We start from the raw sequence: 17571 nt of genomic DNA, 5'->3' as shown, positions 1-17571 counted from the left end.
TTACATACTATTGATGCTAGGTTGACTGGTCTGTAGTTTCCAGGTACAGTATATATCCCTTTTCTAAATATTGGTACCGCTTTATCTTTTGACTTTATCTTTTCACTAATCAGCTGGTACCATTCCAGTCAATAAGCTGGTACCATTCCAGTACCATTCCAATAAATGGTTTAGCACTAACCTGACTAAGTTCTTTGAGGACTATCGGGTGTAAGCCATCTGATCCTGGTGATTTATTCACAATAAGTTTTACCAGTCTTTTTTGAACAGTGGTTTCCATTAGCCATAAGGGAACATACATTCCTTGCTGTGTTCATAATAATACATCTTGTCTATTATGCCCCTCCTTTTTCTTAGTAAAAATCGAGAAGAAGAATGTATTTAATACAGTTGCCTTCTCCCTCTCACTTGTAACCAAATGCCCCTGACTATCCTTTATGGGGCCATAATGGTCCAGCTTTGCCTTTTTACTACTATATATTTAAACATTGGGGGGGATTCTTTTTACTCTCCTCCACTATGTATCAAACGTGGTTTATTTTTCACTGCCCTGACTGCACTCTTAAATTATTTTATTGCATTTCTTGTAGTGTTGGAATTCTGACAGTGACACCCCTGCCCTATATTTTTTAAAGGACAGTATTTTCTCTTTAATATGCCTTTTTGCACTCAAATTTAGCCACCCGGGTTTATCTTTAGTCCTATTTGTTGGCCATTGGAATACACTCAAACAATGGGTAATATGGCACACTCTGGATATGGCTAGATGTTACTTACAAAAGGATATGGGGTAAAAAAAAATGAACTGGGCAATAAAACAAGTCCACATAAATCAATAAGTCCGTGTAAGGAGAACAATGTGCTGTTCTTGGAAGGCTGCCAGCTCAAAAGTTAGAAGAGACTCTGGAACATAGGGAAGACAAAGAACAGCGCCTTCTAAGTGTAGCAAATTAGATATTTTAATAGTTAAGAGTAAGCATAGAAACACTCACAAACGAGCGACATTTTCCAGCATGGGTATATAATGTGTTCATCCGCACTGTCCCAGGGTGATGCGTGGTGTCACTGGCTGATGGTGGTGATCCGTAATCCAGCCTCAATCTGGCCACACTGTTGGCTCACAGCGCTTCTGGATAGCTGGAGCGAGGATCAACAGTGCTCGGTGACGTCGTCACTTCCGGGTACAGGGACAGCGGGCTGGAGCACGCGTGCTTCTTCCTCAGGCTTAGCTGGTAGCCATCTTTGAGTGGGTTTAATATATACACCGTACAAGAGTACTGAGCGGCTTGCACGGCTGGTAACCATAGCAACTTGAATACAATACAATAACATGGCAAACTACTGTGACATCTAATAGACTAACATATAAGACTACTTTAAAGGTGCAATACTTATACTAGGGGACCAGTAGAATAATGATTGTCTAACAATATTGTCTATAAAAAAATATGATAAAATAAATATATATATATATTTATTGTATTATAAGCCAGCGTATACACAGAAGGAGCTCTGCCACATATATATATATATATATATATATATATATAGTATATAGTATATAGTGTATATATTAAACCCACTCAAAGGGAAGGAGCACATATGCTCCCAAAGCGAGCACCACCCGCTGACCCTGTAACCGGAAGTGACGTCATCACTGAGCACCGCCGATCCTCGCTCCAGTTATCCGGAAGCGCAGTGAGCCAACAGTAAGGCAAAATTGAGGCTGGATTTCGGATCAACCCCATCAGTCAGCCAGTGATGCCAGGCACCACCCTGGGACAGTGCGGATGAACACATTATGTACCCTTGCTGGAAAATGCCACTAGTTTGTGAGTGTTTCTATGCTTTTTCTTAACTTAAAAATATCTAACTTGCTACACTTAGAAGACGCTGTTCTTTGTCTTCCCATTGGAATACACTGGCTGATGCCTTTAATTAACCACTAGCCAGCCACGTAATGTACATGTACTGCAGCAAAGTTGCTCTATTGCGTGAAATCACATACCTGTATGTCAATAGCCTCTAGGGGGCGTGCGCACTGCCGGAGACCCAGTCATGTGCTGACTGGACAAAGCGGAGCCAATCAGCAGGACTGGCAGACCCGATGTCCGCCCGCCCGCCACCCGCGGTTGTTCCCGAAAATGGAGATCTTGTGTTTCTGCTAACCAGGAACATGAATCTCTGTCTTCACCAAGTCAGAGCATCCCCCACACAGTTAGCAAGCACTCCCAGGGAACACATTTAACCCTTTGATTGCCCCTGATGTTAACCCCTTCCTTGTCAGTGTCATTAGTACAGTGACAGTGCATTTTTTAGCACTGATCACTGTATTAGTGTCACTGATCCCCAAAAAGTGTCACTTAGTGTCAGATTTGTCCGCCGCAATGTTGAAGTCCTGCTAAAAATCGCTGATCGCCGCCATTACTAGTAAAAAATAAATAAATATATATAAAAATTCCATAAACCTATTCCATAGTTTGTAGACACAATAACTTTTGCGCAAACCCATCAATATACGCTCATTGAAATATTTTTTTACCAAAAACATGTAGCAGAATACATATTGGATTAAATTGATAAAGAAATTAGATTTTTTACATTTTTTTATAGCAGAAAATAAAAATTACTGTTTTTTTTCAAAATTGTCACGCTTTTGTTGCTTATAGCACAAACAATTAAAACCACAGAGGTGATTAAATATCACCAAAAGAAAGCTCTATTTGTGGGACCGCACAATTGTTAAAATAACGCAGTGTCGCATTGCAAAAAATGGCCTGGTCATTAAGGGGGTAAAACCTTCCGGGGCTAAAGTGGTTAATATGTTCCTAAAGTACTCCCACTTTTCCTCTGTGATTTGTATGTCAAGAATATCCTTGCATTTAATGTTGTGAAGTATGGAGAAGTGGCAACCCGTCCATTAGGAGCGCCCGGGCGCCTCCCCCTCTATCCGCGCCGCCCCCTCTATCCACGCCACCCCTATATGGTTAATGGATAGATTCATGCATAGCATGAATCTATCCACGGCCACCGCGGGAACCCCCCTTCATGCGTCCGGTCCCCCTAATAGGCTTCAAAATAGGGTGAGCTGGGAGCGCAGAGCATTGCGCCATGAGTCCACCCAGGTGTTACAACAGCGAATGAATATTTGCTGTTGTAACACTGATCCTCAATCCGGCCAATCAGAAGCAGGTCTGAGACCCGTTTTCCGATCGGCCGAAAGGAGAAGACTCCCAATTGGCCGCCGAGGAGGAGGGAGGAAACATAAGCCGGCGATACCCGTGGAGAGCAGAGGAAGGGAAAGCCGTTGCATGCCGCTAAGCAAGGGAAGTCGCCAGTGAAGCGCTAGATGGGGTAAGTGCACTGTTTTCCGCCCCTTCAAAAAATGACCACCGGCCGCCACTGGTATGGAGAGCAGTTTGGTCAAGTTGGCTCTCTTGAAATGTAATGTTTTTGCCCTACCTTCAGGTCTCCTTTTCCTATGTTTTTCAGTTATCATAATTACCTTGTGAACACTGTTCCCTAAGTTCTCCCCTACTGCCATGTCAGCAGTCAGCTCTGTGTTGCTTGTAATTAGTATTTCAATTAGTTCTATTTATAATTGGAGCACCCACCAACTGGCACATGAAGTTGTCCTGCAAAACGTACAAGAAATGATGAGCTCTAGGTGGCTGGGTAGTTCCATTTGCCCAGTCAATATTTGGATAACTGAAGCCCCCCATGAATTTCTACTAAAATCTCACCTAATATTCATAATTTATATAACACAAACATGTATTTTTATTCAGTAAATCTTTATATAATAAACAAACACCTATGATTGTTGATAAAAACAAAAAGGTTTGCAAGCCTGTTATATTTTGTACTTGTGGAACCTCGTTAAAGGGTCTTTCCACCAGAAAATAATATTGCAGTTTTTTTTTTTTGTTTAAGATGCTGGGGAGACCTAATGTTTTCTTATATTCCTTGCATGAGATATTACGAACAGAATCAGGAATTATGTCAGGTAGATCCCACCGCTGGAGCATCCAAAACATATAACATTCCAGAGACTGACTCAGTGCACAAAGCTCCTACTAAAATATAAATTTTGAATTAACTGACCCTTTATTCGACAATGACCCTGGCTGTATATTTTATGTTGCTATCAATCAAGCCTGTGTAGCGACTAGGAGGCATTTTAACCTCCTTTGTACAGACTGTTTGCTAATTATTTTGGAATGTCATGCTTTCATAGCTTGCTATGAAACTTTCCACATTATTTCAATGGAATTGAGATCAGAACTCTGATTTGGTGATTCTAACAAATGATATTACTTAGTTTTGAGGCAATCAGTTATTGGAAAAACTGAATAAGTGAAAACCCCATTAGTCTCCCCTGTTCTGTGTAATGGCACATTAAACACATAAAGATGGCCACACACATTACAATCTGATTGTGCAGGGATTGATTGATATTTGCAGCATCACACATTATAATATATGTAAACTTTCTATAAGATGGTACTGACATTTGCCACCTGAGATACAATTTTTTTTTATTATTGCTACGTTAGTATTTTTTGTTTGGGGTCTATGCCAAGACCAGGTTAATGTTTTTAGATCTCTGCAATATGACCCTCATTATTTTGTCAGAGTTTTGTTAGAGTTGAAGAGAAGAGATGGTTGAATATAAAGAATGACAGGTTGAGAAAGTAGTAAAGGAGTAAAGAGTTAGAGATTTAGAAAGTGACCCCACCCCCCCCACCGGCCATTCTACGCCGATATGGCTCTGAAGTCCCCTGTTAAGTACCGGATCCAGGGGCTCCAGATCTTTTCGAATTGTTGCATTTTATCGTTTAAGGTTGCAGTAATTCGTTCATTAAGCATAATCCAGGAGAGTTTATGTTTGAGCTGATCGAACGGCACCACCGCTGATTACCATGATTTCGCTATTGTGATTTTTGCTGCTGTAAATACATACGCTATGAGACGTCTCAGGGATTTTGAGGCTGGTTCTACCTCGGCACCCAACAGTGCTTGTCTAGGGGACTTAACCAGGTTTACCTGGGTGAGGGTGTTTATAAAATTGTACACCCTAATCTAGTAGCCTCTCACCTTGGGGCACTGCCACTACACATGGTACATCGTCCCCAGCTGTCCACAACCATGGAGACACCTCAGGAATGAAGGTTGCCAGTTTTGCCGGGACCATGTACCATCTCATTATGAGTTTGTAATTTTCTTCTATTAATGATGTATTTATGATAGATTTTGTGGCCCCCTGGGCTATCTTGTGCCACTCGTCCAGCTCACTATTCTCCTGGAGGTCTGATTCCCATCTCTTCATATATTCAAATTTTTCAGAAAAATTTGTTAGGACTGTATATAATTCAGAAATATGCCCTTTGAACTTATCATACTGCATGTGCAAATGTTCCATAGGGGTCATCGTAGCTATGTCTTCCTTGATATAGTGGTCAAGAAATGTACTATCTGTGTATACCTGAAGAGTTCCGAGGTCAGTAACTGATGTTTTTCCTCTAGCGCCTTTCTCGTTAAGATGCCCCTATGGTCGCATAAGTCTGCGAATCTCAATAGTCCTTTGTTCGTCCACCATTCAAATTCTCTAGGGGTGAGGCCTGGGGTGAAGTTCACGTTTCCCAATATTGAGGCTAATGGGGTATGCAAGGATTTAAATGTGTGAGGCTTATGTAGTCTGTCCCATATGCTCAAAGAGATAGAAAGTGCCGGACATAGAATTGGGGGTCTTTGCTTAGGAGATAACCAAAGGATGGAGGAGATTGAGTGTTTCTTACAGGCTCCGGCCTCTATCTGCATCCAAATTGGATGGGGTTGTGAGCTGTGAAATCTGGTAATATGGGCCAGCTGTGCTGCATAGTAGTACTTCAACAGATCTGGGAAGCCTAGTCCCCCGGCTGTTATCTTTAAATAGTTTCATTTAGCTATGGCTACCAAAAGCAAGCATCATTTCAGGAGATAATGAACCACTCTATACATACTGTACAATAATTGTAAAATTGTAATAAACATGTATCATATGCATGCATTTCTATATTTGGAAGCATATTTTGCAATAAATATTAACTTAAAAGACAGACAGAACCTTAGAATGAAAAATCTAATCAATCCACAATGCAGAAATGTATGAAATGTAGCCAATAGGTGTCAGAGTTGAAAAACCTAAAGCCGCGTACACACGAGCGGAATGTCCAACAGAAAAAGTCAGACGGAAGCTTTTCATCGTCTATTCCGATCGTGTGTATTCCTCATCGGACTTTTCTTTTTTTTCGAAAATTCTGACAGACCTAGAAATGGAACATGTTCTAAATATTTCCGACGGAATCAATACCTATCGGGAAAACCGCTCGTCTGTATGCTGTTCTGACGGACCAAAAACGACGCTTACTCTGAAGCAAGTGCGAGAAAGAAGCTATTGGCTACTGGCTATTAAACTTCCTTTTTCTAGTCCCGTCGTACGTGTTGTACGTCACCTCCTTCTGGATGGTCAGACTTTGGTCGGACTTTGGTTTGACCGCGTGTAGGCAAGACCGCTTGAATGAGATTCTGTCGGAGTTCCTTCGGAGAAACCTTCGGAGTTTATTCCGACGGCAAAACCGGTCGTGTGTACGCAGCATAAGATATTTTCCAGGGTGAATTCTAAAAACTAGAATCTTTTAAATTCATTTTTTGAAGGTAGTCTTATTGTGGCTATACATGTCACTATCTGATGAAACAATTATTCACAAAATCAGATAATATGATCGGATCTATGAATTATCTAAAAGACATATACTGTGTCATTGAATGATTTTGAGCAAAACTGATTGATCTAATCAAAATGTATATGACAGGTGTGGATGGCATATCCAATCATAGGAAAGTGGATTCAGTATGATTGATAATTGCATGGCGCTATTTTTGATCAGACAGTAAATCTATCGACAATATGATCGTATATAAAATTGTTCTGTGTATGACCATCATAAGGCTGCATGATGTATAACCAATTTATATGCTGCCTAGATCACTTTTTTTTTTCTGCATTTCAATGTTCCTGCTTAAGTTTAGCAGCTTTTATATGCGTTAAAGCATATGCGTTTTTTTCTGAACAGGTCTTGGATGAATAATGTATAATTCTATTTTCTCTAAACACTGCTAAAATGACTGCAGTTGTTGGAGTGGTGGAATTACAGATCACCCCCTAAGAGCCCCTAAAGACACTGCAAGCTACAACTTTGTAAATTAAGGGCACTCACTTCATGTGAGCATTGAGTCGTAATGTCCTGTACACACGGTCGAAATTTCCGACAAAAAAAGTCAGATGGGAGCTTTTGGTCGGATATTCCGACTTTGTGTATGCCCCATTGGACTTTTTCTGTCAGCATTTCCGGACTTATGCCCCGTACACACGGTCGGACTTTGTTCGGACATTCCAACAACAAAATCCATGGATTTTTTCCTACGGATGTTGGCTCAAACTTGTCTTGCATACACACGGTCACACAAAGTTGTCGGAAAATCCAATCGTTCTAAACGCGGTGACGTAAAACACGTACGTCGGGACTATAAACGGGGCAGTGGCCAATAGCTTTCATCTCTTTATTTATTCTGAGCATGCGTGGCACTTTGTCCGTCGGATTTGTGTACACACGATCGGAATTTCCGACAACGCATTTTGTTGCCGGAAAATTTTATATCCTGCTCTCAAACTTTGTGTGTCGGAAAATCCGATGGAAAATGTGTGATGGAGCCCACACACGGTCGGAATTTCCGACAACAAGGTCCTATCACACATTTTCTGTCGGAAAATCTGACCGTGTGTACAGGGCATAAGAGAACATGTTCAAAATTTTTCCGGCGGAAATGCCGACGGAGGTTATCCCGTTGGCAGGTCCGACCGTGTATACACGGAATTACAAGCCAGAAGCCACTTCTCCATTATAGCCACACATAATCACAGAATGACCACATCTCTCCCTCTCTTCAGCCAGTTGCTAGGTCTGTTCTGACCTGCCCACCTGCCCGGACCACGGACTGCTTAGTGTTTTGAGAAAGTAATGCAGAGCATATCCTTAACTCAACCAGCCTATCTCACACATCCACTTTACACTGTTCATTTCTTTCTCACCTGAGGGTGCACAGGGAAGTCAGCACTAGGTGGGAAATGTGAAGTACACCTGTTCCCTCACTACCAGGGTCCCTGTCACCTTCCACTCACTTCCAATGCCAATTGGCCACCACTCCTTCTGTTACAGCACTTTGCTTCTAACCATAAAGGTTGACAGAAATGTTCATTTGTGAATACATAACCTCAATGGTTAACTCTTCTCTTTAACCCAGAAGGTTAAACATGGCTTGCTTACTCCTCCCTCTCAGTTCTTTGCAATACACCATAACTACACCTTGTCCTTTTGCATGATTCTCCCCTCCCAGTAATTCACATAGACAACTTCTTCCTTAATAACATTTCATTTACTGACCATTAAATATGACATCCTTGGAATTGTATAGATAAGCCTGTACATACATTCCGATATGGTACATAAAACATCTTACTGGCTATGCATAACCTTAGGCTGTGCTGTTGCCTTGTGGTGCTGTTCATATCTGGAAGTATAGAAAGAACCCAGCAAAAGTCTATTTTAGTGGTTGTCCGAAGTAACAGGTTCTGTAGGAGGGTCTGTGGCAAAAATAGGGGCTCACATCTTGTGCAGGTCCTCTCTCTATTCAGCTACCGCATTGGACCAAAGATACCTTGCTCACATCTTGTACAGGAGAAACCAGGTCACAAAAACACATCAATCCCAGCTAGTACCAGACAAGTTTTTAAAGGTACATTTGAGAAAAACACTTTAAACTGCAGAAACATAACATTTAGTAGGCATCTACCTACACGTCTAAATGCAGGTAAACACTGAGTTTGAATAACACCAAAAATCATTATATGTATTTATATGCGTTTAGAAATGTAATCTAAAAGCATATAATATGATTGAGGCCTTAGGAAGTACAGTAATAATAGTTGGCACTTACACCGCATGGTAAATTGTATCTTCTTTGTTTTGCAGATCTGTACCTGCTTTTTTACGAACTTTGGAGTCCCTCCACTGCACACTGTAGTTCTATCTGTCATTAACTACATCACTAGTATGTCCCTGCAGCTCTTAAGGATCATGCTAGTGATGTAGTGATGCTTGCCTTCTTCTGAAAATACTAGTTGTCTGGCCTTCTCTGGTTTAAGTTCTAAGTCATTGATCTAGAAACTCTATGCAGCTTTGAAAGTCACAGTGATATCAGACCTCCTTAGATATACTGTACATTGTTACTCCAGGCCTTCACATTTAGAAAATATTAAAACCATTATAACGTCCAAGCAACCAGAAGTTTTAGAAAGTGGACAGCATCTGTATTCTCTACCTATAGATGGTTTGCTTTAACACTTTACAACATCTATGCCATATTGATGGTAATGAAATTGGTGCTCCAACCAGGACTGAGGATAAGTGGTTAGCACTTTCACTTTGAAGGCTCTGGACCCAGGGTTTCTTCAAAGAGGTTTATTGTTTCGCTAAATATACATACCAAAATTGGACAGGATTAAATGGTACATGGGTCACTATATATATATATATATATATATATATATATATATATACACACACACACAGTAATATATATATATGTACAGTACTGTTTGTTTTAGGCATGTGTGAAGAAATGCTGTAAAGTAAGAACGCTTTCAAAAATACCGGTATATATTTTAATTGTATATTTTTATCAAGTTACAAAGTGCAAAGTCAGTGAGTGGAAAAAAATCTGAAACAAAACAATGTTTGGTATGACCACCCTTTGGCTTCATACCAGCATTAATTCTTCTAGGTACACTTCCCCACAGTTTTTGAAGGAACTCGGCAGGTAGGTTGTTCCAAGCATCTTGGGGAATTAACCACAGATCCTCTGTGGCTGTAGGCTGCCTCAAATCCTTCTGATTATTCTCATAATTCCAGAAAGACTCAATGATGTTAAGTTCAGGGCTCTTTGGGGGCCAAGCCATCATTTCCAAGCATTCCTGTTCTTTACACTAAGGGCGCTTTCACACTGGGGGCGAGGCGGTAAAGCATCCCTAGCATTTTTAACCCCTGCTAGCGGCCGAACAAAGGGTTAAAATTGCCCGCAAAGTGCTGCTGCCGAAACGCTTTAGCAGCGCTGGTCATTGATTTCAATAGCAGGGGCGTTTTAGAAGAGGTGAATTCACCAATCCCGCAATGCCCTAAAGATGCTGCTTGCTGGACTTTTTTTTCTCGTCCTGCAGGTGCACCGCTCCAATGTGAAAGCACTCCGGCTGTCACACCAGGGTGGATTGAGAGGAGCTTTTCAGGCGCTTTACAGGCGCAAAAATGCCTGAAAAGTGCCCCAGTTTGAAAGTAGCCTAAAGATAGTTCTACGGTCTTCAGCTTTGCTCAATCAATGGTGTCCTCAATGCTGAGAAATGCAGGCAGATACTTATCCATCATGCCATGCCATCGGGGAGGTGTGCGATTGGCCCCAATTGTTTTCTGCAGCAGGACAACTATCTCAAACATACAGCAAATGTCATAAAAACTATCTTCGATGTAAAGAAGAACAAGGAGTCCTGAAAGTGTTGTTTTGGCCTCCACAGAACCATGATCTCAACATCATCAAGTCTGTCTGGGATTACATGAAGAGACAGAAGGATTTGTGACAGCCTACGTCCACAGAAGATCTGTGGTTAGTTCTCCGACAGGTTTGGAACAACCTACCTGCAGAGTTCCTTCAAAAATTGTGTGCAAGTGTACCTAAAAGAATTGATGCTGGTTTGAAGCCAAAGGGTGGTCACACCAAAGATTGATTTGATTTGGATTTCTCTTCAATTTATTTACTTTTAATTTTGTTAACTGATAAAAATAAACTATTAAACACTTCTATTTCTGTATCTATTTTAATGCTATACTTTTCCCAATCTGCAAGTATTAAATACAGCAGAGCATTAGAGCATATCTAAATTTGCAAATTTCAAGCCAATTGGATTTCAGTTTATCAAAGTCGAATCAGTGAAACACGAATTTGGTTGGGTAGCAGCAGGTAACTGTACTTTACACACTGCTGTCTGCCTTATTGAATAAGTCTGTGACATGCACTCGTAGCCCTTAATGGACAAAACTGCACTTTTCCCAGGCAGTTGAGAAGATTGACGTGTGCTAATAATCCGTGGGCTTGTTGGCATCCGCGAGAAGATGAAATGAAAGCAGAGACTGCACTGTCAATGCAAACGACTCTTTATTGTATTACTGGTAAACTTAATGGCAATCTGCAAGATGAGTTATTTGCTTGCCAGTGTCAGTTCAAATGTAAAGCGTCGCTCGCAGTTAGTCATGGTGTCATCTTGGGCACATTTTGTAAATATGTGTCATATTTCATCGGATCTAAGCACACATTTACGCTGTCTGCTAAGGCCTGAGACGTAGTATTTAAACAAATCTGCAATGTACAATGGTAACCGCACGGGGTTGAGGGAACCCTGCTAACTTCATTATTTAAAAATACGAAAGTCATTAGAGAAGAAAATATGTAAAATGTTTTAATGCAGCAATCTGCTGCTTCTGTAAGAATGAGTGTTCCAGCGCCGTGTTGGTAGAGCTCCCTCTGCTTGCTCAACATAAGCATCTCCATAGCTTCTGAGCAAAAGGAGCATTGGGGGGAGGGCTGGAAAGACAGGAGAGAGGAGGAGGAGGGAGAGAAATAGAGAGAGAGAGAGGGGCTGATTCTTCTCCAGCTGCACTGAGCTACCCAAATCACAGAAATAGACACAACGGGGAGGGGGCATGGAGACACATCTATCATTCTATCACCTTCCTCAGGACTACAGGGGATAAGACAATGCACATCAACAGGTAAAAAGACCCTTGCTGATTTTTTTTACCTCCCTAATTATTAGCAATGCATGCTGGACAAGTGTCCCTTGCTATATTATCAATGAGACTAATATATATATATATATATATATATATATATATATATATATATATATATATATATATATATTAATATGGAGAGGCACATATTTGTATAAATAATTTGAACATAATTTATTAAATTGTGCATGTAAATATTCAAAAGAAATCCAATTTTCTGTCCTTAGAAATTGTTGTCTGTATTTACTACATAGGCCTCCTAGGAGAAGAAGTAAAAATCATGGTATACGGCATCATGTGAAGTCTCAGTCTATGTGCAGCTATCGGTCCTGATGCAGAAGGAGAAAAATGGATGTACAAAGCACATACAGAACTCTTTCTGTGAGTGTGATGCATCATGTAGTGATGGAATAATAGAAGTCCCAACATCATTCAGCGCTGCTGCTAACAGCTATTTGCCCCCACTCTGGATGGAGGTGTGATAAGGGGCTCAGGTTCACCATGCAGAGGCTGGGTGACCGCAGGACCACCGAGAACCAAAGTCATTTCTCAGTAGATCAAGGATCACCCTCTATGCCCGACACTGTACTCAGGATTGCCCTTATTATTTCTCTGCTTTGCCTGTCTCTCTTTGGGAACATTATGCTGCTGGTGGTTTTTCACCGCAAGCCACAGCTGCTTCAGGTTGCAAACCGCTTTATTTTCAATCTGTTGGTTGCCGATCTTTTACAGACCATTCTGGTGATGCCTTGTGTCATTGTTACCTCCCTCCCGGATATATGGCCTTTGGAACATGGCCTCTGTGGTGCCGTGGTGGTGCTCATGCACCTCTTTGCTTTTGCCGGAGTCAACACCATCACGGTAGTGTCCATCGATAAATACCTGGCCATCATCCATCCATTATCCTACCCTGCCAAGATGACCCCAAAAAGGGGGAGTCTGCTCATCTTTTTCACATGGATTCTTAGCGTCCTCCAGAGCACCCCTCCTCTTTACGGATGGGGTAAAGTTGAATTTGATCTTCAAAACCACTACTGCAAAGTACTCTGGGCTTCAAGTTATTCCTACACCATCCTCAGCGCCTTATTTTCTTTTATCTTACCAGTGAGCATTATGTTGGCGTGCTATGGGATGGTGTTCCGAGCAGCCAGGAGGCAAAACGCGTTAGTTCATCCAGTTCAGGCAAATGGATGTGACAGGTCTGATGGGACAAGATCTTCTGCGCTAAATGCACTTGACAAAACAAGTCATCACAGACCGCTCTACCATTGCAAAGCAGCCAAGGTTATCTTTGCTATCTTGTCCTCCTACATAATCAGTATGGGTCCCTATAGCGTCCTGAGCATTGTCTCCTCCTGTGCCAGTACTATTATCCCTAAATGGGTAGCATCTATAGTGCTTGTTCTCTTTTTCCTACAGTGTTGCATCCATCCCTATATCTATGGATATATGCACAAAAGCTTAAAGAAGGAATTCCTCTTGTTATTGCATGGGTTTTTCTGCAAGCAGGTGCACCCTCAAAATGCCATAGTAGATAGTTACATTATACTCACAGATGGCAGAATACTTCAATCTCATTTTTCCACTGGGCCTACAGTAAAATTCCTAGAAGAAGAAACTACCATATCTGTAATCACCGGTAAAAGCCTAAACAACCTAAAGATTAAAGACGGCAAAAAAGAGAGCAGTTCTGCCAATATATCCCCTGAAAAACAGTCGATTCAACGAAAGATAGATCCCGATCTGCCACAACTTATTAGCTGCTAAACAATAGACAGAATGATGTTTCTATACTATATAATAGATATGTTGGGGGTTTTCTGTATTTAAAATGGGTATAAAAAGTGTTCAAAGTGGGTTTAGATTGTAATAATACTGTGTGTGAATTTAACCAATTTTACTGCTAAAAAAAGAGTTGTTATGTTTCTTTTTATTCCCAGTAAAAAGGGTTAAATTTGTCACTTTGTGGAGCAAAGCTTTGCCCGTCATTGTGGATGATAATTTTTGTAATAAAAAAAGAAATTACTTATCTAACGAATCAGATATTGTTAACTAGTTGCAGAGTGATAAAAGGAATCTGCCAATGGACTAGACTTTAGTAGGTGCCTGTAAATGTATGGTAGAAATATGTTCTTCCATAGTATAAGTGCCAAATATATTTTAGGTTATATATTTTTTTTTTTTGTTTTGGCATTTTTACTGATAGATTGTAATCTGTATTACTTGAAGTCTAACATTCTCTTTGCGGCTCTCTGCTTCTAACTTGTGCAGTCTAGGAGTGAAAGTGTTAATTCTAGTCTTGCCATTGTGTAGCGATGCACTGAACAGCAATTTGTCAGCTTTATTAACACGGCAAAGAACAATGTGTGAAACACGGTTATCCAGATACACATCTGTAATTGTTCAGACTAGTCCAAATTGAGTAAAGGTAAAATGATTGGTTGCTTTGATTTAATGCACTGTTATTGCATTGGGCCTAGGTGAGTGCAAGCGGCTGAATGGCAAGCAGCTCTTTCCTTGTAGCACTAGAGTCCTTCAGCTGCTACCTGGTACACTATCTGCATGGAGTTTGTATGTTCTTCTTGTGTTTGTGTGGATTTCCTGTAGGTATTTCTCCCACAGCCCATAACATGTTATTGGGCCAATTTGTATCTAACTGGTTTTTATTTTTAGAATGGATGATCTTAAACCTTGTTTGAGGTCTAGAGAGGTCTGGGAACAGAGCTAGTATCTTGGCCCAGTAAAAACTAAACAACTACCTAAAAGAACGATCATAAAGCTGACATTGCTGAAATCTCCTCCTGAAAATGCTAGCTGCCTGGCTGTCATTCATTGACCTACAACAAGCTCTTAGGTAAGGAATCCAAATTCTTCTATGACTTTTATTACCCCTGCATGTTATGGGTCAGTGACTCAGATAGTTGTGATGCCAGAAAAATCATGCATGCGTTTGCAAATGCGTGCTAACTAAACCCCTGTTTTTAACGCAGACTGTTGGACAGGTTAATTTGGTCAGTTGGCAGACTGGTTGGTGAGTTGAGCTATGGAATGTTCTGTTTTTGTCTTTCAGAAAAATCCCTATAACTGCCCGGCAAATCGCATTTTCAGCAGGAGATAAGCAATAGCAGTTCCCATATTTCTCTTTGGAAGGTTTAGTTGAGGCTGGGCTCACACTATCTTCACATGCAGCTCACAGCAGGGGTCCGGTGCTTCCTCGTCCACCATTTCAGGCCCGATTTCAGCTGAATTTTTGGCTGTATTCGGACCTGAAACAGACCAAAAGACGCATAGGACCCCTGTGCAAAGTTGCACCGGAGTCGCAGCGGAGATATGTGAACCGGCTCCATAGAGAGTCAGTCAAAATCTCCTGCTTTTGTGAATTGGATGCGGCAAAAATCCACATCCAATTCGCAACAGTGTGAACCCATCCTTAAAGTGACAAAGTCATGAAAATGTATTTGTAATACTGCTGTTACCCTAAAAAAGGTAGTAAATACTCACTTTCCTCAGTTAGTACCACTGTGCCACGGAACACCACTCGACTCACTCAAGTTCTCATCCGCTGCAAAACCAACACTACCAGGAGTGTAAGTCCGGGTCCTCGCTGCTCTCACTGGTTCCTCCCTTTGACCTCACATCACCACTCTCGCCTAAGGGCTCTTTCACACGGGCAGACTCCGCTAGCTGATACACCTGATACACCTGCTCAGCGGGGAATCTGTCCGCTGATCCCCGCTGAGCAGGCAGATGACAGGTTTGTGTTCATTCCATTTATGCAGAGCAGACGCAGACACAGCCTACTTTCCTCTATGGGCAATCATATGTAAATGGACCGCCTGATCTTTTACATCCCACTGTCATCCGATCCACCAGATGGATGGGGAATGGATCCCCCCTTCTGTCTGTTTTTAGCAGAAAGGATCGGATGTTGCCAGGTCCGTTTACATCTGGCGTTCCATAGAGGGCAATGGATGGTCCGATCGGGTTCACCTAAAAAGCTGACAAGCGGACCCAATCAGTCCGCCCATGTTAAAGAGGCGTCAGGAATAGCAAGGCATTGCAGTCAAGTGTGCCAAGTAACACTGGAAAGAACTAGGAGCAAAGAAATGATGAGAACAGCCTCCCCCAGCCTGTGACTGAACAGTAAGGCTTAGTTCACACTACTGCATTGTGATTTTCATGTGATTTTCAGTTCAAATATGTAGTGCAACTTTCATGCTACTCTGCAAATTCTATGGGGCCAAATTGCACTGTAAATCGCACCAAAGTAGCACAGAAACCTTTTCCAAAGTCTCACCATGCTGAGTCACATTGATGAGAGCAGGCACCATTGAATATAATGGGGGTGAACTAAATAAAGCTGCTGTGCCACTTTTCTGGCATTAATCCCTCTTGTTCATTTATTGCACCAAATTCATTATGTATTTGTGACACTTTTGGTTCTGACAGTGACTTGTGCACCAAATTGAGGTAGTTCTAAAATGTGCCATTTTTACATTGAATGCGTCAAATGTAAAAGTTGAGCTAATTAAGACCAACTCTCTTTTGGCATACAGAGCAAAACAGTCTCAGACTAATTTTAGTGTATCACGTCCATTCTTAAAGTAGCTCAGCATGGGCCAAATTTAAGTTCTGGACAGGTATATGAATTTGGTGCATTCTTCACCACTTTTAGAATGCACGAGAGACACTTATAAAATCTGTCTGCACCATTCTTTGTGAATTCCAGGTGTTACCCCTTATCATGTGACTCTGTGTGACTCAAGTCTCAGAGGTCAGAGGTCACGCTAGTGGGAACCAGCACTTAAAGGAGAAGTCCAGCCTGAGCTTGTTTGTCTGGGCTTCTCCTATGGATCACAGGAGTCCAATTTGTTTTGCACTCCTGTGACCCGTTTTAAGCAGAGAACGGACTGAAGTCCGCTCTGCGCTGATGTCACTGGACTGATACCCATCTCAGTGAGCCGCTGAGAGACTGAGACGGCTGCTCCCCATCCCTCCACAACTCAACACTCCAGTGAGCGTGGAGGAGCAGAAAGGAGAGCTGCTGATTGATAGTCAGCAGCTCTCAGCTCGGAGAGCTGAGAAAACCGAGCCATCGGCGATGTTCGATGGTTTGGATCTCAATGCAGAGGTGGCGGGGGACAGATGCCGCATCGGACTGCCTAGGTAAGTATAATGGGTAAATAAAAAAAGAAACCCATACTTCTCTTTTAAGGATCAGCATCTGACTGATGATGTCAGCCCTTTGCTCTCCTGTCATACTGTCAGCATGTTACCTGTTAACAAATGATCACTGCCGCACACCTGATTGGCTCCTAGTGCTGACTCTTCCAATCTGAGATCTACAGTATGAAGGATTACAAATTAAATTAACATACTTAAACTAGCTGCATTTGGGAGTGTTGTATAAGACTATACCAGGAGCGGTATAGAACATTTGTCTACATTTTTATTAAACTTGACAGCTGCCGTTGCTGAGGACCAGCCTCTTAAAGTTTCCTGGCCATCTATGACTTAAACTCATCTCTTCAACTATTGCTCAAAAGAATTACATTCAAGGCATGACATGAATGATAATTGCCACAGATGCTTGTGCTCTCAACCAGTCTATCCAGCCATCAAATGGATGAACACA

General features: G+C 41.6%; 1 protein-coding gene across 1 annotated transcript; it reads left to right on the top strand.

Annotated features, from left to right (window-relative positions):
- Positions 1 to 11635: 11635 nt before the first annotated feature.
- GPR101 (G protein-coupled receptor 101) lies at positions 11636 to 16202 on the top strand. Its single transcript, XM_073599236.1, has 2 exons — positions 11636 to 11915; positions 12191 to 16202. Exon 2 carries the CDS (start codon positions 12438 to 12440, stop codon positions 13701 to 13703), a length of 1266 nt encoding a protein of 421 aa, XP_073455337.1. The 5' UTR covers positions 11636 to 11915; positions 12191 to 12437; the 3' UTR covers positions 13704 to 16202.
- The last annotated feature ends 1369 nt before the right edge of the window (positions 16203 to 17571 follow it).

Source organism: Aquarana catesbeiana, linkage group LG09 (genome assembly GCF_042186555.1).
Source record: "Aquarana catesbeiana isolate 2022-GZ linkage group LG09, ASM4218655v1, whole genome shotgun sequence".
Lineage (NCBI taxonomy): Eukaryota > Metazoa > Chordata > Amphibia > Anura > Ranidae > Aquarana > Aquarana catesbeiana.
This window is presented reverse-complemented; position numbering and strand designations above follow the sequence as displayed.

Coding starts and splice junctions, on each gene's coding strand:
- GPR101 (XM_073599236.1), top strand. CDS start 12,438: ATGCAGAGGCTGGGTGACCGCAGGACCACCGAGAACCAAAGTCATTTC.